This window comes from Helobdella robusta (genome assembly GCF_000326865.2).
Source record: "Helobdella robusta unplaced genomic scaffold HELROscaffold_21, whole genome shotgun sequence".
Taxonomy (NCBI): domain Eukaryota; kingdom Metazoa; phylum Annelida; class Clitellata; order Rhynchobdellida; family Glossiphoniidae; genus Helobdella; species Helobdella robusta.
The window spans coordinates 571129-595088 of NW_008704124.1; the positions used below are offsets into that span (position 1 = coordinate 571129).

At 31.3% G+C, this 23960-nt stretch overlaps 2 protein-coding genes across 2 annotated transcripts; one reads left to right on the forward strand and one right to left on the reverse strand.

Moving 5' to 3' along the window:
- Window positions 1-13722: 13722 nt before the first annotated feature.
- HELRODRAFT_171548 (hypothetical protein) lies at window positions 13723-16900 on the forward strand (the record flags this gene model as incomplete). Its single annotated transcript, XM_009018271.1, has 6 exons — window positions 13723-13820; window positions 15209-15210; window positions 15269-15333; window positions 15590-15651; window positions 16417-16516; window positions 16829-16900. 6 exons carry the CDS (start codon window positions 13723-13725, stop codon window positions 16898-16900), a joined length of 399 nt encoding a protein of 132 aa, XP_009016519.1.
- An 89-nt stretch (window positions 16901-16989) lies between these two features.
- On the reverse strand, window positions 16990-22894 carry HELRODRAFT_191405 (hypothetical protein). Its single transcript, XM_009018272.1, has 7 exons — window positions 22734-22894; window positions 22601-22706; window positions 21302-22053; window positions 20274-20423; window positions 18314-18828; window positions 17858-18110; window positions 16990-17623 (listed from the first exon to the last, which is right to left on the reverse strand). Exons 3-7 carry the CDS (start codon window positions 22047-22049, stop codon window positions 17358-17360), a joined length of 1932 nt encoding a protein of 643 aa, XP_009016520.1. The 5' UTR covers window positions 22050-22053; window positions 22601-22706; window positions 22734-22894; the 3' UTR covers window positions 16990-17357.
- Window positions 22895-23960: the final 1066 nt, after the last annotated feature.

A 23960-nucleotide genomic window follows, 5' to 3' on the forward strand; every position in this document is an offset into this window, starting at 1 on the left:
TGTTTTATTGGAACTGTCTCAAAACTTTTTGACCGGCAATTTGGTTCAGAAAATATGGAGTAGATAATACTTTTCGTGTTGTGTGGTTTCAAAATGCCTGAAAAGTATTATCATCATGTGCGCCTGCCTTGAGGCTTGCGATGGTGACTGGCTTCAATAACGTGGTGCATACGCCTACATATTCTGTGCATTTTGTGTGACGTGTGATTTTTAAAACTAAAAATAAGAATCTGCCTTCAACAGAACTGAAAAATGAGGAGCAACGAATAGGACAGGAACAACACTTTAAAAAACATTTGGTCTCAGATGGTTTCTCATTTTTCAATCGCACTCGCAAAACGAAATGACGCAAAACAGATTGAAATGCTACAAAGATGAACCTTTCTCTTACACAAACATTTCAGATAAATATTTAAACATTTAATTTTGAAACAATTTTTAGTTTATTAAAATGTTTATGATGCTTTATCGAAAAAAATTGAAAATTCAATTATCTGACAACTGCACCAGAAATTTGAAGAGAAATAAAAAAAATCAAGTAGGGGCGAAAGGAACGTAAGAAAGATGAGAAATGCAGCAGTGCAGAGTTGTTAATGGTACAACTAGCAAGCAAACTCATGATAATCATTATATGAACGATAATTAATCAAAGTGTGAAATCATTAATTTATTGAAGCTCTTTGAAAGAACGACAGACCATAGAGTTCTTACTGTGAACAATGCTTGCCTATTTGACAGCTCAACATAGCGCACATACATACATACATACTTAATACACACACGCACGCACGCACACACATACATACGTACATACTTACATACACACACACACACACACACACGCTCGCACGCACATGAAGGCATCTGAATATTGACTATGTGCTATGCATATAATGCTTTATTGAATGTTGTAATAACAAATACAACAAAGAAAAGTTAAAGTCAATCAAACCGTGAAATGATGAGAAATCTCCGCCTACCCAAAGCGAGTAACCAATTTTCAGTGCTGTCAACTTAATTCACTTAATCATTTCGTAAATATGTGTCGATGGATGGATGGATGGAGGACTTGATGAATGGATAAAAACTTGTCAAATGAGGATGATTGAATGAAAAATTTATGAATGAATAAGTAGATGTAAAAAGTTATAACATTAATGAAGCAGAAATTATAAGCCTGATGAATACAATGGATGTTTGGATGTAAGGATGGATAAATGGATAGATGGATGAATGGATGGATGGATAACATGAGTGAATGAATGAAATGACAAATGAATAATACACTAAATATTGATATAACGGAATGATTTAGCAAATGATTAAATGAAGGAAAGAACGGATAAACAAAGAAGTACACGAGTGGATGAATAAAAGTGTGTAATGTAAACGTTAAGTGATCCAATGTTTAACGTCTAAGTACTGGCCCGCTCTAGTAATTCATTCAGTTTCAATTAAATTCATATAATTCAGAATTTTTAATTAAAATAATTAAAATGAGAAACATTTTTAATTCTTTGATTATGATGTGAATCACGTGAGTCTTAATTTGACTTCCATTCAGTGAATGATTTTTCAATTGCAAAAGCATGACTGTGCATTAAAACTGTTTGCCATCCATCACTTTTGCCGAAGTATCTGTTATTTTTGCAAGCATTTTTATGTCTTACTTTGTATACATACATAGATTTTGTATATGTATTATATATCTATCGGTGTGCGAGTCTGTGTGTTTGCGTGTGTTTGCGTGTGTTTCTGTTTGTGGTGTGTTTGTATTTTATTTATTCAATACACGCTTCAGGCAGGTAAGTAGTTAGATACAAACATATTTATACAAAACATGCGTAAATATATTATACTTAAGCTCATACGAATACGACATACGGACAAATGTACTAGTATGTTAGTGATCATTTTGAGATTTCAAAGACTGCTACATTGCTGATGTTTAAGAGTGGACAGAGGTCTCTTACGTCATGCAAACATTCATACAATCCGTACAATAACAAACTCAGCATACAATGAATTGTACGTTAAGTTGTATGTATACTGTATGTATATATTACATGAACACACACGCAAAAACGCGCAAACACAAGTATACTAATATATACATATGCAGACACCCACAGACACAAACATAAATAAACACACACACACACACACACATAAATATATATATATATATATATATAAATATACTTTGACAAATATATAACGTTTATGTAAGAGAGTAATTGTGAGTACGTATGATGAGTCGCCAATTGATTTGTGTATGAGTTGTGTATAAGATATATATATATATATATATATATATATATATATATATATAATTGTTATTTATATATATATTATGTAGCTATATGATCCTTCATGTGCAATTATCAATATATAGTATATACACGTGCACAAGTTCTTTTACACAAAGATCAGCTTATAATTTATGCATAACCCATGTTATAGCATAAAAAAAATTGTCCAGATTACCTCACAATTAGTGATGTTGTTATTATGTGTCATGTATGCCTTTAGCTTAGCCTTAGCCTTTAACTTATTGACCTAAAATTAATTGAATTCAATAAATTTCTTTTTTCTATTTATAACATTTTACAAGTTGATAGACGCTTAAATCCGGNCCTAAATCCGGCGACCAAATCCGGCCGGGGTCGGATTCGACTTGATTTGAACAAAAATCCGGATTTTGGCGGGGCCGGAGCCGAGCTTCGGTGCATCCCTAATATATATATATATATATATATATATATATATATATATATATACCATATTTTATACAGTATTGTATGAATTCTACCGAATTGTTGGCATTAATCAATTTAAAGTTCGTCTTTTCAATTTTCTCAACAAGAATTTTTTGGAAATTGTTCAATTTAATGAAAATAAAATTATCATCCGAGTTCCTCATAATGTAATAAAACTGTTGTCATCAAAATTCATCATACAGAGGGACTTTATTTCGATTCTTCAAAATCATCATCATGATTTGTGAAAAATCGAAATAAAGCCTATCTGCATGATGAATTTCGATAAAAACAATTATATTGAATGTACATGATAAATTTGGATTATATATATATATATTATATATATATATAAGATTAAGACTGTCAGAAATGCAATTTGATCAAAATAACAGCATGTTCGGCGTTAGTTAACTTCCTGTTTAATTTTTCGATTTTTCTAACGTAAGATCGTTAATCATTGTCAAGTTTTTTCAGTTCAAAACCAAAATTGTTAATTATTTTAAGCATGATAGAACATTTAAGCATGATAGAACAATATACAACATGATAAAAATAAATATATCCTTCATCAACTTTTCAAAAAAAAATTTATTTGCTTTAACTAAATCTTTAAATAATCAGAACTGGTCCAATGTTTACTCTGCTGACTGTTATAATGATGCTTTTAACATATTCATGGACTCATAAAATAAATGTATAAAAGAAAGCTGTCCCTTGACCACAAAAAAATGTAAAAAATCAAAACAATCCTAACCCTGGATCACTCAAGAAATCAAACTAATGATTAAGAAAAAAAACTGACTTTTTGCTTAAATTTAAAAAAAATAAATCAGAAAATAATGAAAACAATTATAAAACATATCGTAATCTAGTCAACAATACAATAAAAATTGCCAAAAAATAACACTATGAAAACTCTTTTAAAAACAATATCCATAATATAAAAAACACTTGGAAAGATATAAGCACACTAACAAAAAAAGAAAAAAATTCATATATTTCTACAATAGTTTTAAATAATCAAATAGTAGATGATCATCAAGATATTGCTAATTCATTTAACAAATATTTTACCAGTATATTTAGTAAGCCAACACCATTTGATCCAAACTTGAAAAATTATATGAATAAACCAAACCCCTCTTCATGTTTCCTTAACTCAACAAATGAAACTGAAATATATATGATAGCTTCTTCCTTTTCCAACTCAAAAAGTATGGACAATTTTAATATTTCAAACAAAATCATAAAATTTATATTACCATCCATATGTAACATCTTAACATTCCTTTTCAATAAATCAATGAATTTAGGTATTTTTCCTGACTGCTTAAAAATTTCAAAAATTATCCCTATCCACAAATCAAAAACTGAAATATCAAATTATAGACCAATTAGTCTGGTACCAATTTTTTCTAAAATATATGAAAAAATTATTAAAAATAGATTGAATCTTTTTTAAAACAACATAAAATTATTACTGAACAACAACTTGGGTTTCGCTCTGGTTTATCCACAAAAATGGCCCTATTAAAACTCCATAACAACGTCATTCAAAATGTTAGTAAAGGCCTACACAACTTATTATTATTTATAGACTTCTCAAAAGCATTTGATTCAATCCAACATGACATTTTATTATATAAATTAGAGCAATATGGAATTAGGAGCTTACCACTAAATCTCATAAAAACATATCTAGAAAACCATCTACAATATGTTACAATAAAAACTCTAACAAACTACCAATTTTAAGCGGAGTTCCACAAGGTAGTGTCCTCGGACCACTTCTTTTCAATGTATACATAAATGACATTGTTAATGTACATCTTAATTCAGATATAAATCTAATCATCTATGCAGATGACTGCACTATGTGCGCAAATTCAAATAACATACCTGATTTAATTCACAAAACTGAAACATTTCTCTCTAAAATTGAAAAGTTGTCTAAATTAAATAAACTCTCTGTCAACTTAAAAAAAAACAAAATTCATGATTGTTCCAAATAAAAGAAAAACACTTATGCATAACATAACTTTAAAATTGAACACCGAGGAAAATAATGAACAGAGCATAACAAAAGTTGATAGCTTTAAACTTCTGAGTGTATGCATCGACAATAAACTTAACTTTAATGATCACATTGAACTAATTCTAACAAAAATTAATATAATTTTTGGCATAATGATAAGAATTAAAAATTTTTTAAATAATAATACTAAAAGACTACTTTACCAATCATTAATTTTTAGTCATTTTTACTATGGTAACCTAATATGGGGTAATACAAACATTTTAACACTTAACAAATTATTTAGCGCACAAAAAAGATAATTAATTTTCTATTTAAAATCCATTATAATCACTCCGATTACAATATATTTAATAATAATAATATTTTATCAATTTTTGAAATAAATTCCTATAAATCATCTTTATTAACATTTAAAATTATCAACAATATAACATCTACAACTGATATAATGTTAATTAATACGATTAAATTTATAGCTAACCCCAGGATTGACAGAACTAACAATACTATATAATTAAGCCATTAATGAATTTAAATAAAAAAACATCCAGGAACTTTTGTTATTATGCACCTTATAAATGGAATAATTTGCCACAATATTTAAGATCAATTAATAATCTAACAGAATTTAAAAAGAAGTTGAGAACATTTTTGAATTGTTTAAGTTAAATGTATTAATATTTTATTCTTAATTTTATTCATTTATTAAGTTTAAATTTATCGATGTTTTATTTCTAAGTTTATTCATGAAAATTTAAGAACATTGAAGAATTTAAAAGACATTTATTTACTCATTTATGTTATTGTGTTTTTTTTTATTTTTTTTTTATTACTTACTATGTTATTTCTTGTTTTATGGGAGTCAACCCTAGATAAGCATTTATTGCTAGGCTGACTTTTCACTTTTTTGTGAATAAATGGAATTAAAAAAAAAAACAAAACAAAACAAAAAGCTTTTTTCGGTATTCCTATGCCATCTTCGTTGTTCGAATTGATACGTTCTAACACCGAAGATAGTATAAGAATACCGAAAAAAGCTTTTTTGTTCTATAATGCTTAAAATTAAATAAATAGATAAAAGTTTGGTTTCGAACTGAAGAAACTTGACAATGATTTTACAATCTACCGTTAGAAAAATCAAAAAATTAAAGAGGAAGCTAACTAACGCGGAACATGCGGTGATTTTCATAAATAATTGCATTTCTAACATTCTTAATCATATATATATATATATATATATATATATATATATATATATATATATATATATATATATATTTACAATATTCTATAAATTCTACCGAATGTTGGGCGTTAATATGTTTGTAGTTCGTTTTTTAGATTTTTCTCACTAAAGTTTTTTGGTGAACGTTTAGGTTATTAAAATTCAAAATATTTTTCGAATTCATGCTGCAAATAAGGCCATATTTCGATTCCGAATGAATCATCATCAGTGCTCCTTGCTGTATATTGACTTTGTCAAGATGAACTTTGACGTTGTAAAAATTAACTTTGGTGTTGTAAAATTGAACTTTGATGCGAATTAGGTGTCAGGTTTCTTTATTGGCTGGTCATCTTCTTTGGTCTCCTTTTCTTCATCGATAGCATCATATTCTTCTTTGTCACTATTTACGATGCTAGTTTTTATTACTTCTTTGTTTTCGTCGTTGGTTAGGCGACGGGTTGGAAGTGAGGTTGTCATTTTTTGTTGTATATTTATTTTTGGTTTATTGATGTCAATTAGGACTGCTTCTGCAATTTTAAGATGCGTGTAGTTGCTGTTCTGGTATATTACTTTGGTGTTGCTGTCGAGGATTTTACTGCTAATTGTGATTGAGTGTATTGAGTCCAAATGAGATTTGATAGCACCACTCTGTTAATGCATCGTAAGCCTTCTAGTCAGTGAGGTAGTAGTAATCCAGATATATGAGTCATGTTGACGTGCACAGCCGTCAAAGGGGCAATTAAATTCATATATTACGTGATTACGCTTTAACTCAGAGTTATCTCTAGGACTGCAGTTGTTTTTCAGTATTAGGTGAGACGTCTTTTTATTGTTGTAATAAATTCGAAGTTTAACTTTACTATTTGGTTTGGTTGGTGTGACATTTTTATTGATGATATGTTTAAGAATAGCTTCATCTACCTTGTATGCAGCTGACATGTGATTTCTGTAATACAAGATGATGTCGTTATCTTGATTGTTGGTACTAGAAAGGTTATTGCTGTGTAGTAATTTGCCTTTAACAATCTTTTCAATAGAGTAAGTCTTATATCCATTGTTTACAAGATATGATTCATTCGGAATCGAAATATAGCCTTATTTGCAGCATGAATTCGAAAAATAAGTTTATTTTGAATTTTAATAAACTAAACGTTCACCAAAAAACTTTAGTGAGAAAAATCGAAAAAACGAACTACAAACATATTAACGCCAAACATTCGGTAGAATTTATAGAATATTGTAAAAATTATGGTCTATTACCAACATATATATATATAAATATATATATATATATATATATATATATATATATATATATTATATTATTATATATATTATATATATATATACAAGCAAAGAGAATAAACAGAAAACAGATATAACAAACGGAGAGGACAAAAATAAAAAACTGACAGAACAGAGCAAAAAAAAGCACCTTGCACACAACGTTGAAATATCCCAATTGTAAGTGAGGGCTGACGATGGGTGAAATCGGAATAGGACCTTTAGGCTTCATTACGAACGCCAATGATTTTCTTATTAATATCAATAAATTGGACAACAATTATGAAATTACTGTTAGATTAATTAAAAAGCTCAGCCATAAACTTATAAACTTTCAAAATCTAAAAAGTCTGTAGGTTTTATCCAATATATATATATATATATATATATATATATATATATATATATATATATATATATCATAACTGATATATATTATAGATATAGAGATATATGTTATATATATATATATATAGATGGATGGATATATAATTTTGATATGCATCGTTACGATGTTGTCGTTAAATTGCGTAAAATCACTCGCTCAAAGCAAACAGTATTAAGCAGTAGTAAGTAGTAGTAAGTAGTGGTAAGTAGTGGTAAGTAGTAGTAATCCTGCCGTCTCTCATCGTCTCTTGAGAGTCGTGTGAACATTTTTATTATGCATCTGATTTCATAACTTTACTTCTTTTTGTTATTATTAATTATTTTGTTTGTTGCTTTTTGTTTCTTCTGTTCTGTTCTTTCTTTCATACTTTCGTTCATTCTTTCGCTCATTCCGTCCACATTTTAAGTTTGTTGTCGTTGACGCATTATCTGATTATTATTTTTATTTACGATCGCTTTATTTTATTTTTTTTGTGTTAGTTTGTGATTTTTGCATTTGTTTATATTTGTTTATATGTTGACATTACTTAGCACAAAATTTGTTTAAGAAACGCTTATGTTCTGACTTTGTGTGCCAATTATATTTGTGTTGTGTTTGTAGATTTTTGCTGTTCGTTCCTAATACATTTGTGTGCCTACGCTTACATATGTCGGCTAAGTTTGTTTCAATGTACTCTAAGATAGGATGCTCACTTGTTAAATATGCTCATTTTAATGCTTAACTTACATAATCTACATTCATTGACATGAGCAATACATTTTTTTAATATTTCCAATGAAAGTTGAAGTCCTGTCACTGCGGACACGCAAGTTCAACTCGTTTAAACAAATAATATTGAAGGTCTTTTGGATCAGCGCTGGTTTGCTTCGGCTGTTTAAATGTCGAGAAAGAGAGAGAGAGAGAGAGAGAGTGAGAGAGAGAGAGAAAGAGAGAGGGAGAGAAGAGAGATAGAGAGATAGGAGATAGAAAGCCAACTCTAATGAATCTACCTACCTTCAGTTTAAGATTAATGATCAATTCGTTATAGTTAAGTTGAAAAATGATTAATTACTGTTCTGCTGGCTAGTAAGTCACTCTCGTTGCTTATATTCATTGAGAATAAACTTATGCATAACATAAGCATTAATAAACAGAAGTGATCTGATCTTATTGTTAAGTAGAATGAGAAAGCATTTGGAGAAAATCTTTGTTAGTGAATATATGGTATTCTAAGTTTTCGCGCCAAACAAAATGGGTTTTCAGTGGTTATATTGTCTTTAAAGGTAAGAAAAAAAAATTTAAATTTTAAATCGTTTTGCTCGCAAACTTCATTGCGTAACTTGCTGATAAAAATTTACATTCCAACTTCATCTGAGTTAACATTTTATTCTTAAAGTGACTGACTAACCAGTTTTTGAATATTCTTCAAGTTTATAAATTACTCACAAGAGTGTTATGTATAAAAACAGGATGTCTCTTTCACGAACTGCCAAAAATGCATCTACTATGTGTTCACTTGCCACTATAATTAATATTCAAAAAAACGTTTTATATTCTTCCTTTTTGATTTTTTTACTAATTAAAAGACCTTTTAAGAAAATATGTTTTTGATGTAACAGATATTTGTTAAACTTTTAATTTTAACGTGTTTGTTAACTTTTAAATTTTATACAATTTCTACAATTAAAATTTATAAAATGGGGTTTCAAAAAGTTGTTTTGATTAAGCAGTTCCAAAAGAGTTACTGCAATACACTCTAGTCATACGAATGCCAATAAAAATAGAGAATTATTAAAAATATAGTTGCTTGCAAAAGAATGACAAAGTTAACAAGAATAGAAGTTTGTGTAGAAATGTTTGCACAATTAATTCAAACTACGGTGTACTTATTTAATTGTCAGAATGTTTAGCAACATCATGAATGGAATTATTTATTGTTTGTTCAATTTTAATGATTTGTAATGAGAAAATGTAGTGAATAACATTAAAAGTTAGAAATATTTTTGATCTTTTGAAACTTTCATTTGATAATAAAGCATTTAATGCTTGAAAGATGCAAAATCAAAAATGAGCTTAATGTCATAAATAGAAACACCATCTTTATACAGTGTTTTATATAAAAAAAAGCTGGTGACTCGAAGCAGAGGTAATTGGGGCCCCATAGCAGAAAATACAAAACAAAAAGAAGAAAAATCAAACAAACTGTTCATATAATCAAGTACCCTATATCTAAAAATATTATTAAACCTATAAAATATTTTTACTAATTAGTTGAGACCAGAGCTATAAAATGAACATTTATTACAAAGATGAAATATTATCGGTAATTATAAAGTGAACAAAAAGTTTTTTTTAAATTAGTTGAAGTCGATGATAATTTAAAACCCGCATTTTACAATGTCTATAACTTAACACCATAAACAAAAAATAGAAAGTTGAAAATAAAACAGTAAGAAATGGTGGAATATACAATTCTGATGTATGTTAGCTTTTCTTTTATCATCTAACGATGTTTTAAAATGATATTTATGAAAATACATATTCTAATAAATAATTCTGACATTTTGTTAAAATAAGAACATGAGATTTTAAAAGACAAGTGCTCCAATATTTTAGAACGAAAAACATCAATAAAATTGTTAAAGTCATATAAGCATCATTTTGTGAGAAAATAAGGCATCGTGTAATGAATGCACGTGTAGTTAACTAGTGGTGGTGTAATCATTGAAGGTCCTGATTCTGCTGTTGTAGTGGACTAGCTCCATATTCAGAGATCGCGTCTATCACATGCAACGCCTAAAGTGGTTGATCTAAAGAAAGTAGGAGGTGGAGGAAGAGTCTTTAACCACAAAATTTAAAATTTTGAGTTTTGCCCCCCGTCAAAGTTAGCCCCTCGTCAAAGTTGTCATGATCCACCCTTGATCACATACGTATGTATACTTCCAAAATAGCTTGAAGAAAAAAAGTCTTTTGTCTTTTGGCAGTCCATCCAACATTTTGATCACTTGCAGGTTGTTGGGTTTTAAAAATCTTTTTATGGCGCATCATATCAGAATTGATTGTTGTCATTATTATTATTATTTTTATTTTTATTATTATGAGAGTAACTTCTCCAACTCTAAAAACTACAAACAATCAAAATACTCTAAAAGCTTGAAAAATAACTTAAACGACGACTTAAAACATTTAAAAATAACCATAAATGCATTTGAAATATCTACTTTAGGTCTTTTTAAAACATTTAATTTTTCATTAATAAATATTATTTGGATTGATTATTTTTGCAATAACCTTATTAACTCTGCCATATCATCGTCGTACGCTATCTATTGCGACAGAAATATGAAATGAATCAATTTTAAAACTAATTAACTCTGGTCGTACTCTCTCGATTCGAATGATGAGCTTCTCAGATTAATACTCTATTTATTGCATTTGACACTTTATTTTATTTCATTATTTTATTGTACTTGTACTGTAATTTTCATATTTTTATTCCTGAATAAAAGATCGTTCTCATTATTGTTGTTGTTGTTTTTATTTTAATTAATATTATTTTTTCTTGTTAGTATCTTTTTATTTTTTTTTACAATAATCGAACCTTGCTTTGATATGTAAATAACTTGGACTATATAGGTAATTAACTTTTGTTGCAGGTTCTTCGACCACCTATTTACACAACATTGACGAAATTAAAATTCACTGAAAACTGTCTCAATTTTGAAAATTTAAAAACGGTCTTTATGAAAAAATTTAAAGCGACTTTAATTTTATGTATAACTTTTAAAATTTTCGGAAAAATAACCTAATGACTCAAGTTGAAATCAACAGAACAGAATACAAACAAACGCTCAGTCTGACGAACCAGTAAGAATAAGGCCACACGGAATGAATAGACCACCATCGTAATTGTGATTTGACATGAGAAATGAGAACAAGAAGACGATCGTACGATCGTAAACCATTTAGGTTCAATTAATATATCTGATAAGTACTTAGGAAATAATTTAGATTGAGACAAGTAAATTAAAAAACGTGATTGTCCTCTCTGGACTGTTCAAGGCTGAAAATGAACTTAAAAAATTAGAACAAAATGTTTGAGTTTATGATGAACTTTAACAATCTTCGCTCGTGCCAACGATATGTGGCTGATGCGCTGTAATGTGTGTGTGGATTGTGTGTGTGCGTGTCTGTGTGAGTGATAGAAAGTTTTGTATTTATATTTAAGCGTGTGTTTTTTATGTGTTTGTGTTGTCTAATGAATTAGTTCATAATATTTTGGTTTATTTATGTAAATCAAGGTGGCCTACCAGCAAGTGTTTTCTTCATTATTCACTCAACCTGCTGCTAAAGCAAAGTTTAATTAAAAACCGTATATAAATAAATAAATAAATAATATATATATATATATATATATGTGTGTGTGTGTGTGTGAGTGTGTGTATGGTTATATGCATATATATATTAATCCGCAAAAAACTAGACCGACACGGTTTGCCCAGCGGGACTGTTGAAAGCACTGAAGTACAATGATGTACATTATATTATACTTGAGGATGTTATTGCCTACCTGTTCTCAAAGTAACAATCAGATTGGGAGCTGCACTTAAGTTCTTTTGTATCACTCTGCAAAGATGTCTCAATGTTAATCCAAGAACAACACTCATTAAGACGCATGTCGTCTTGATCGTTTATTTTAAACTGCTGAGGGGCCGATCTAGACAACTTTGTCGAAGTGAGAGGACAAAATTTAAAATATGTTTAAATTTTGAAATTTGACGGAGAGGGCCAAGAAACTAACCAGCATGACCCTGACCTCCCCTAGATATGCCACTGAAATCGGTGGTTAATCTTGCTAGTTGATGGTTAAGTAAAGTTTCATTAACAAATTATGTCGATCCTATTGAACTGATTTTAAATGTTTTATAACTTTCAAAGCGGTCACTTTTTGTTAAATTGAAAAAATGTGTTAATATTATCGTACTTTGAACTTTCTTATTTATCATGCTTTGCAGATTCTTGCTATCGTCTTGTTTCCTTTGAACAGTTGCAACATTTTTTCAAAATTGTTATCTTCAATGTCTGACTATATTGTACTAAAAATTATCTCCATTGTATAAGAAACAAACAAATACTTTCATGTTTAAGTTTAATAAACTTACCTATGTAATTAGTTTATAAAAGATATTACCCACTTGAAACAAAATAAAAAGGTAAAGTTGATCAACAATTTTTAAACTTTAGAGAGCAGAATTAAATTAAGCTAAAACAAAAAGAAATCATCAACTCGATGTCCAGAGGGTGTAAAGCTGAAGATAACAAACAACAACGATTTAAAAAATGATTTAGATTTCAACTATCTTTCAGTCTGTTGTGATGTTGGTTGTCACGGTGGTTGTGGAAATATTATTACTAAATCCAAAAATATTATTTTTCATGTAAACTGTAAACCACGTTCACCAAAAATCTTCTTAACGCTCGTAAATGAACATTTTTCATGAGATATAACAACGGTGAAGCTGGTGGCGATGACGAGTTGTTAATGAAAAATTAAACAACAGTTCAAAATAGTTGCTTTATATTAATTATTATCGTTGCAGCATTCTTCAAACACAATCGTTAAAAGCATTATTATAAGGTTTGCAATGATTAACGAAGTAATTCGATAATTTAAAACGAGCTTCCACGTAAATGTTCTTGCAGTCTACTGCACCAATGAAACACTTCCCATAAGTTGATGTCATCGATTCGAAGAACCCGCACATCAAGTTCATACGCATCTACAACATCATTCAGTATAAAATTAACTACCACCTTGATTAAAAACGCTGTGATGTGAGATAAGCGCTTAATGTAGCAATAATTTAAAATTTGTCTTTTAATTTGTCTTTCGATTGAAGTGTGTGCGGATATAAAAGTGAAAGAAAGATTATAACCACGCGAGCAGACATAGAGAAAGACGTGAGCAATCAAACTGACAATCAAACGAACACACGCAGAACGATTGGATCGGCATGTGACATCTGCGAGGAGAACGACAACCAACATGCCCTGGATGGTCGGCGCTAGACTCTCAATAAAAGCTTTCGAGTGCTATCCAGTGCAAGAGTTTGGTCGAATGATAACATCTTTTTGGTTTACAACGTATCAATTAATTTGATCTTTCACATGTTACTACTGAAAAACTTTTCATATCAGTCATCGTACATGTTACAGTACTATGAAATTAATTGCACGTTTTTGATATTAAAGTATTCATTATATTCGAACATTTATTGCCAAATGAAGGAATTTAATTTGGTTGTAGAATAGCAAGTTCAACATTTATTTTGACATTTTATAACGCGGGCCAGTTAATTTACGATGACATTTATTAACACGATCCCTGTCTTTCATCCACGTTAACAATGTTACAGTGCTTAAGTTAGAATTTAATACTCGACCAGCAGGTGGATATGGATGATTTCCAAATACAAATTTTAATGATAATTCATTTAGATTTTCATTAAATGCGAATTGAATTTTTGCTGTTCTTCGGTGGTCAAAACATACAAATGTGTACCAATCACCGAGACGATACAACAAATACAACAGTGAATGTTTGTTTGTACAATAGACAGGCATGCATTTACCACCCAAACACATTTGTGATTTTACATTTTTTAAATATTTGAATATGAATATCGCACGTGTGTGCTGCTTCAGCATTTTGTTTCAACGTACTTTTTTTATTTATCGATCGATTAAATCAAATTTGTCCATCTAATTGTATTGTATTACATTATGTTTCAAAATTCATTGAGTTTGCATTTGATATTTGACGTTTCAAATATTTTTATTTAAAAAAAAATCTTGTCTGTCTGACAAGCAATTTATAGAACGAAACGTAAAAATACAATAACATGATACAAAATCCGTGCAAAAAAACAAAACTAATTGAAATTGAAATAAAGAAATTGAAAAATGTTGCTAAAACATAACACTGGATTTTGTGTTATAAAAACGAGCTACTGTTTGATCTTCAACCCAGTTTAATGTCTAATATCAATATGTAAAGTTAGATGAATAATTTCAACTAATAAGGTTCAGAAAAATTTTGGTCTTCTTTTTGTGAACGAATTTGTCAATTTTACAAAATGAACCAACGACAAAAAAAGTTTTTGGACGGATTCATGCCTAGATAGCAAAACGATGGAAAATGTCATATTTAAATTAAAATAATTCACAAATTGAAATGGTAATATAACCCATAGAACATTAGTTCAAACAAAAACAAAGAACCAAGCAGTCGCAGAACAACGAAATAATAATAATTTGCATAAATTTAAAGAGAGCAATTAAATAAAAGACACGGTGGTCCGTTAATAAAGGAATACTTTTGAGATGAACAATCGGTTGAACAAAAGTTCATTATTTATTGAGTGTACCAGACATGATGAACAATAATTTTTACTACGATGTCTCAAATGAGTGTAGTCAATTGTGAGTAGAATAATAAATAAAATGATAAGCATATTCATACGTCAATGCAGAGGTATTTCTTGCGTAAAGGCCACACACACACGCAAAAACACCAACACACTTCACACTAGCAACGAAGACCACCAAGTCTAGTCGTGCTTCAATGTATGTGGCAGAGAAACAAACGACTCAACAGGTGAAGTGGGTTTGATTGAATAGATGGCGCTCTCTGAATATTGCACTACCAGAATTTCAATCGTTTCCTTAATTAAACTATTTAAGCAATTAAATATTTTATGAAAATTTTCTTGATGTGAATTCAAAATTTGTGCTGAAGTGTGGTTGTTCAACTTTCTCGCACTTTTTTGCAGTGGTGTTGCGAGAGGTGGTTTGTTGGACGTTGCAGGGCGCCAAAATGTGTACTACACTAAATGTATATTTTATATTTTAAGGTCGACACCAATTCACTGAGGTTCGAACCTGGACATCGTCAAAGAACACACAACTCCGAACTGTTAGTTAAACTTTTTTTACGGTTGACCCTAAAAAAATTAGGTTAGTATGGTTCTGGAGTTAACAACGTAAGCAGGACTATTGTAAGTGTAGGGACCGTGAACAATGTTCTTCAGTGACTCTTCAGCCACTGCCATTGAAAATATTTTTATTATTTCAATAAATTCACATGTTCACTTGCCGACCATTAATTAGTTTACAAGTTTACTCTGAAGTTTCAACAAAAAATTTCTCAACTTACTGATTGATTGCGATAAAATTTTGAATAGAATAATATCTCGTTTTAGATTCTGTTAATAAAGTGGTTTTGTTTTGTTCACACGTTAAAAAGGTTTAAAACAAAATCACTTAAACTTCGTGAAAACTGTTAGTGGAACATTTTTTCATCGCATGATAAATCTGAAAATTTTCACGTTTCAACATTTAATCGAAAAAATGTATATAAATTGGTTTTGCGTGAATGTCGCCAACCATAACAGAATTTTTTAATTTTTCCACGACGCTTCCATGATCATATTCATAAATTTATAAATTTAATTTTTCAATTGTTTGTGTTTATTCTTTGTTTAGCAAAAACAAATAAATAACGACCAAACTAATTGCAGTCATTCATCGCATGTCATTTTAGTTCATGTTACTATAATTCATGTTACTATAATTCATGTTACTATAATTCATGTTACTATAATTCATGTTACTATAATTCATGTTACTATAATTCATGCTACTATAATTCATGTTACTGTAATTCATGTTACATTGACAGGATTCTTGAAACCAATAACAAATTTTCAACTATATTTTTTGGCAATTTCATTCTCGGTGAGGACAGTAGGGCCTTTCGGACCAGGGTAGAAGTGGAAATAGTTGGTGAAAATTGGTAATATTATGTATTAATGAAAAACACAGCCTATACAATCATAAAATATATGGAAAGTAAAAAAAATAGTTGATTGATTGGTAAAATAACCAAAAAAGGTTATCAATTTTTTTCGATCAAACTGAAAAAAATATAATTTTTTTAATCTTTTTGTCACCGGGTTTGTGAAGCGCGGCTGGAAAAAAGCTGAGAAACCCTGTTATAACTCTTGTTAATAGCTTGGTGAGTTTATTGTGGCAAACGAACGAGATGACTTTTTACTGTGAGGTGAACGTAGTGAACGTGTATCAACTGCTAGCGTGTAACGATTAGCGAGTATATGTGTGAAAAGTGGCCCCTTAAAAAAAATCCGGCTCCAACTCTGGCCTAAATCTTCGACTCCGACCGACTCTGACACTCTGGTGAAATGTGAATTCAAAAAATTCATTTTTGTTTTTAATCAGTTTTTAATTTAATTTAAATAAATATATATAATAAAAAGTAGTTTTTAACAGTTTTTTTATCTTATTCAAAATTTTAAAAACAATCCACAATTTAAGAAGGATTAAAATAGCTGTAATAAAAAATGTAAAACTTTCAACAGTGTTCTTTCATGAAGAATTGCACTCAAGATCTTAAATGGATACATGTCGTCGCTACTGATAATAATTAAATAAAAAACAAACTAATTTATCAAGTTTCAAGATAAAGTCTTAAAAATGTTATTACTAATTTTTTATAATTTATGGCTAACAGTTAACAAATAATACTTCAATTTCTTTTACACTAACGATTTATTAATTTTTACATTTTAATACGTTTGAATATCAGCCAATGAATTGCGCGCACTATGCATAATGCCAGTTAAATGAGCCGCCAGAAACCAGCATGTCTTTGATCAACGTCTCGATCGGAGTCTTCCCGATGAGGCGAACGAAGAAGAGTTGTTCGATGACATGTGGCGAGATGATTCTTAGCGAGGGTAGTCTCAGCAGCAGCTTGCCGAATCTCGTGCTATGGTAGGGGACCTGCTGGCGACTGTACTCCTCCAATGCACACAATGATTTCTCTTGCAGACGTTCTATGTGGTTGGCGTCCGTTAAACCTGGTGAGTCTTGGCGGGAAAAAATTATAAGATGGAATAAAAACAGTTATATGATGGATATTGCTGTTGCAATACATATTAAGTATTTTAAATATTTGATGATTGATTCAATCAACATTTTTATTACATGACACAATAACGCACGTGCATCCAAGACTGTATCGGTTAAAACATCAGCATTTTTAGAAGTAAGTAGAAAACAAACAAAAGTCAAATTATGAAGGAGGGAATGTTTAGACTGACCGGGTGAGAACAAGACGATGGCCTTCAAACAGCTGAATTCCGCGGCATCCATCCTCAACCCTCTTAACTTCTGCACGAGATCTTGAAACATTTTAATCTGTTGCTCGATATAAGGGGCCAGGGTTGGAGAGTTAGGGGGTATGTTTGAGGTGGAATGCAGGCTGGCAAATAATGAGGCGGTTGGTATTGTCACGTGGCACTGAGCTGAGTTCAAGACAAACAGTTCGCTCCAGGTTAGACGAAGAAGAGTCACCTGAAAATAAAATACGAACCGAGCTGTTACGAACTCGTTGATGTTAATAACTGTCACTGAATGATTAAAAAAAACTTTTGAAAAATAATAATGAGATAAAATTGAATATATCTTGTAAGTTGATTAGAAAAGTGTCACGACAAAATAAATTTATTTCACTCTACTCGCAGTCAAATTTCAACGAAACAAAATTGAAATATAACCTGATCTATGAACGGCAAGTCAGGGAAAAGTGGTATACTCCTTGCCCACTCGACGGCGCTGAACAGTAGTCTGGCCGCTAGTTCGCAAATGCCGTCGGTGGGAACGTTAGCTGTCGAGTTGGCGCCCACGAAGTTGAAAGAACTGCTTGTCGGCATGACTGCAGAGGAAGGGTTGTAGTTGTTGCAGCTGGCATGCGACGAGGATTGTTGCTGCTGCGTTTGATGGTAGTGGTAGCGGTTCATGGATAAACTCTTCAATGAGTACGTTTCTGCTCTCACTAGGAGAGAGATGTAGGATGATAGGGATGAAGAATTGTTTATCGAATAGGAGTTACTCTCCTGTAAGTCACGTGGTATTTTGTACAATGACGTCAGAGCAGTGTTGTTCATGTTAAGATGGTTGAGATGAGAGGGGGTTGGTTCATTGAACGCTGACATTCTCTGCTGGTGGTTCAGTGGTGTAGACGACGATGACGAGGAGGAAGAAGAAGCTGTGATGCGACTTTTTTGAACGGCTGTCATGTGGTTGAAAACATTTTCAAGTGTCATGTTATTGCATGGCTTAAACACGAAGTGAACTGAACATTGTATTAAATAAACTACCATGAAAATAAAAGTATTAAAACATTATCACGGTTAATAGTAAACTAACCAGGAGACGTATCTTTTTTTATAGCATCTATAACTTATAGAAAACTGTCAAAAAACATTTAAACTGCTGCTAACACAACACACATGGCTAAAATCAGCAAATACTGACTTAAGTGAAATTGCAGACTACAAAAAAATAAACAGTCTGCTATTGTTAATACCAAAAAGTAAGAGCAATACCACCATTATTGTTACAGAGATATTTGTAACAATGATGATCTGCATTCTAACCAGCCGACCGCAAAACGTTTGACCGATAATCTTGGGTCAAAGGTCAAGTTTAGTTATTCACGGTTGCCATGGTGGTGGTTGCGGTGGCTGCGATAATGATGATGATGACGATGGTGGTGGTGATTGCGATGATGATGGCGGTAGTGGTGGTGGTTGCGTTGATGATGATTGGTATGATAATAGAGGTAGTTACGATGATGAAGGTAAGGATAGTTGAGACAGAAACAGTTTATAAATAGCAATCGATCTCTCTATTTCTTTTCTCCTTACTTTCTCCTTCTCTTTATATGTCTATATGTATGTTATTTGGTCTTTTTTAGTCTTTTAATAGGCTCAACAGGTTCTGAACTGATCGGGCTTGGAATTTTGTCCTATAAAGTTATTTGGAGACGCTAGCATACATAGACGTAGTTAGTTTCAGCTTGCTTTACCTTTAGAGAAGTTGGTTTGGTAGCAGGAGTCAGATAAGTAATACACATTAAGCGCTTCAAAATCCATTCAATAGGATTCAGACAAAAAGTATGGAACACCTAAGTTTACTTACGAATAATGAATTTTATTTATCATTTAAATATGAAATTCAAAAAGTTTGGTTTGGTGGGGAGGGACAGATTAATAATAAAATTGAGCGCTTTATAATTTATTTATGATGAACAAAAAAGTGTGAAATACCTATTTTATAATAGGACTTAACAAAACGCTAAAACCATTTACATTATAATAATGCAACTCAACAATTTACTAAGAAGGACAAACAGAAGTGATGGGTACATCGAGTTTTATCGGTATACCGGTACATCGCTACATCGGGTATGTATTAATAATATTCGAGATCGGTGTCGGTATTGAAAAATAATGTTCTCGAGACTCCAAATCGAAAGTGGGGATCTTCGTATGGAATGCGTTAAGTTTGACCGTAAGATATGCGGGGACAGTTAGTAACGAAAAATGATGACGATGACAACAATTTACTAAATAAAAAATCACGCAGTAAACAACGTTGCATTTATAAAATTAAAAATATCAGTGCATGTAATGAAATTACGTGAAACATAACAACACGACAGATAACACCGACCGTCTTTTTTCATGCCAACTTTGAAACATTTCTTGAGTCTGCAATGCTGGCATTGGTTTCTGTGGTGCTGGTCGATGGGGCAGTCCTTGTCCCCTCTGCAGCTGTACGTCAGGTTGCGTCGGACTGATCGCTTGAAAAAACTTTTGCATCCTTACCGGTTACGTTTGGTTAGGATTAGGGTTAGTTCGTGGTTTCATTGACGTATTTAATAACATTTTTTGTTTTTGTTTTCAACAATTGTCAATCCATGATAATTTGAGATAATGTTTGACACAATTTCAAAATATACAAATTTTAAAGCTTATAAAGTAAGCAAAAGATAAAACTAATAAATTAACCCATCTAAAAATTAAAAAAACATTTCAACAGAAACTTCCAGCAAATGTTGAAAAATATAAATTAACATTGCTTATGATAAAAACAAGTACATGATATGATTGCTTCGGTAACAAAAGCACTGAAGTTGGCCCCGTTTGGTTTGTGGTTTTTCCAAATTACGATGTTAATAAATAAGTTGGGCCACGGACGGAATTGATGCGTTAAAAAGCAGAGAAGAAATGCAAAAATAAGATTGATTGTGGTTATTTACGGAGATTACAGCGATGATAAATATGAGAGACTAAACTGGAAGCCACAGCAATCGAGCTATTTTTCATTTCACAAAATTGTGAGTACAAAAACCTTCATCCAATAATTTACGTACGTCGCCCCAATTTTGCATTATTTATTTTCAGTCGCCAGCCAGCTTACTAACGACCATTTTTTATTTTTTATTCACAATCCTAGTTCACCTTCCTTCCTACCTGCCTATCCTATGTTTGTTGGTTAATCAATTCATCCATCTATTTATCTATCCAAACAGCTATTCAGTCAATCTAGTTATTCACGGATGCATATTATCAATTGATCGATCTATCCATCCATCCATTCATCTATGTGAATTGTTTGACTTTTTCATCTGTTCATTCATCCATTTTTTCACCCATTCATTTATCTATCCATCCCCATCCATCCATGAACCAACCCACCTTCACACGTAATCACACCGTAATGTCTTCCGGAACTTTTGTCCCCACAAACGATGCAATCAGCCAGGAAGGAAGCTGATGAAACTGAGGCTCCGGACAATGAGGATGAACATGATAGGGGTCCTTCGATGTTGTTCAAGTTGTTGTTCAGGATGTTGTTGCTGTTGTTGCTGTTGCCGATGTTGTTGATGGTTGTTGAGGTATTACTTTTGCCAGCACTTTTCTTGCATTGTAGCAAGGTCAAGGTCGGGAGGTCATCCGAAGTTGAGATGTTGTGGATGGAGGATGTGGTCGAATCGATTGACAGCTGACTGTTTAAATTGTTGCTGCAACTATTAGCGTTGTTGTTGTTATTGTTGTTATTATTGTTGTTGTTGTTACTGCTGTTGCTGTGAAGAGCATTGTTTTGATCGGTAGAGTTGTTGTTGTTGTTTGAATTACTGTTGTTAATAGTGTTGTTGTTGTTGTTTTTCAAACTTTCACATTTGATTTGGTGTTTGACATTTCGCGGCAGTTCACCGATTTGTTGGTAGGTGACTTGTGCAGAGGACAGCGACGAAGAGGATGATGAGTTTTGATAGGGATGGTAGAAGGGGGTGTGCTGAGATGGGGGGGTGAATGAGTAGTTGTGGTGGGTGAATGGAGGGAAGAAAAAATTGGTGGATGAGTCTATGTTGGATTGTGGCTGTTGATAGTCGATTGGCGTGCTGTTGAATGGACTGCTGTCGTTGTTCCAACTAGATAGCATAATGCTGGCGAGGAAGTTTTGTACATAGAATTAATTAAACCTCAAATCATAATGTTCGTAACTTTTTTATACATAAAAGATATATATAATAATTCCTCGAATTTGAACGTGTAGAGAAATGTATGAGTTTTTGATAGGAAATGTCATTAAAATGTTTGCGAATAATCACCCGAAATGAGTTTCAAACGAAATGATTTTTGAAATTGCTGCAAAAAAACTGAAAAGTTATTTGGAAAACACTTTTGTGTTATGTTAACAATTCACATTTGTGTTATTTTAACAATTCTTATTTTAATAAAACCATATTTTTTAGCATTTTTTAAATACAAGTTTAAAAGCAATATATATCAACGTTTCAGACGGAATGGAGTTTTCAACTTAGTTTTGTTGTTAAAAAAATATTTGTGATATATTCGCTTTAGTGGTGTGAAAAATTTCCCCAAAGATACTTCATGAAATAACATGATAGATTGCAGTACAATTGAAATTAATCAAGTTGGTGTGTAGTTGATGACATAGCAGGACAAAAAGTGAAAGAAAATAAAACTTACACATTGAGGTAAGCCGTGTGACCGTTGTCATCATCCAGACTCACCAGCCTGTCACATTCATCTAAGAGCAGTCAAGTAGGTCAGCCGGTCTCTTAACATCAGTTTTATGTAACAAGATGATGCTACTTTCGAAATATTTTTAAGTTTTATAAGAAATAAATTATTTTTATATTATGTAAGTTAAAATTATATTTTTTGAAGTAAAAAACCTTTGAAAAACATTAAATTTGATTCAACTTTTAAATATCCAAATTATTAAATTGGGTTCAACTTTCTTATAACCTCTATCCTGAACTGTTAAACCCCAAGCGTCAGTGACGACGATACCGAAAAATAAACTTTGTCCACCTCAAACTTAACTCCTGACACTAATCAACCATGCAGGTCAATAGGTCAAAACAAAATGTCAATCAAAATGTAATGAGCCAATAGAATTGCAGTAAGTGATGCACAACTCCGCCCACATGTCCTCGGATAGAACAGGTGCTGCTTGAAAAGCAAGATGGCGGTGTGTGCGTGTGGTTGCCGTGTTTTATGGAATTCAACTGTGATGACGATGATGACGACGATGATGACGACGATGATGATGATGAGTGGAATGATGATTGGAACGATGATCTCTCGATGTTGATATTGTTGAAGATGCCAAATTGCATTAAAACCTGCATGAAGTTAACTGACAAACTTTCGTTACGATGCTTTATAATTTGCTACAATTAAAAATCGCTTTGCAAAAATTACTTTGCTGCCTAATTTTCAAATTTTATAATAATTTTTTCAATATTTTTAAATGTTCATTTATTTAATTTCAATTATTTTATTATTTTAATCATTGGAATAAATAATTAGGTGATTTTAATATATCGGTAGAACTTACAGTTTTGAACAAGGGTAAGCAGGATTATTTAATCTGTAAACAGAAATACAACATTAAACCAACACTACATACAGTTTGACCCAAACTTACAATACACACACAAACAAACAAACAAACAGACACACACACTCACACATACATACAAACACACACTCACACACATTCATGAAAGAAACATCGATTACAAGTCTCGATAAGGTGCAAGAAGAACATGCAGAACGTAGTATAAACATTTAATTCATCACGAAATGAAAACAATATTGCGATTGTGGTGTGTGTTGAGAAATTTTCACGACGCCCCGAGGCAAGCCGGTATTCAGTTTCAATTAAACACATTTTAGCGACTGAACATTACCTTAATTTTTATTAGTTTAGTTTTGGCTCTTCTGTAAGTTTGAAGATTCGCGTAAAGTTACTCGCAGACGCGTAAACGCATGAGAATAATCTTAAAATTTTAACGTAGTTTGTATTATCATATGAAGA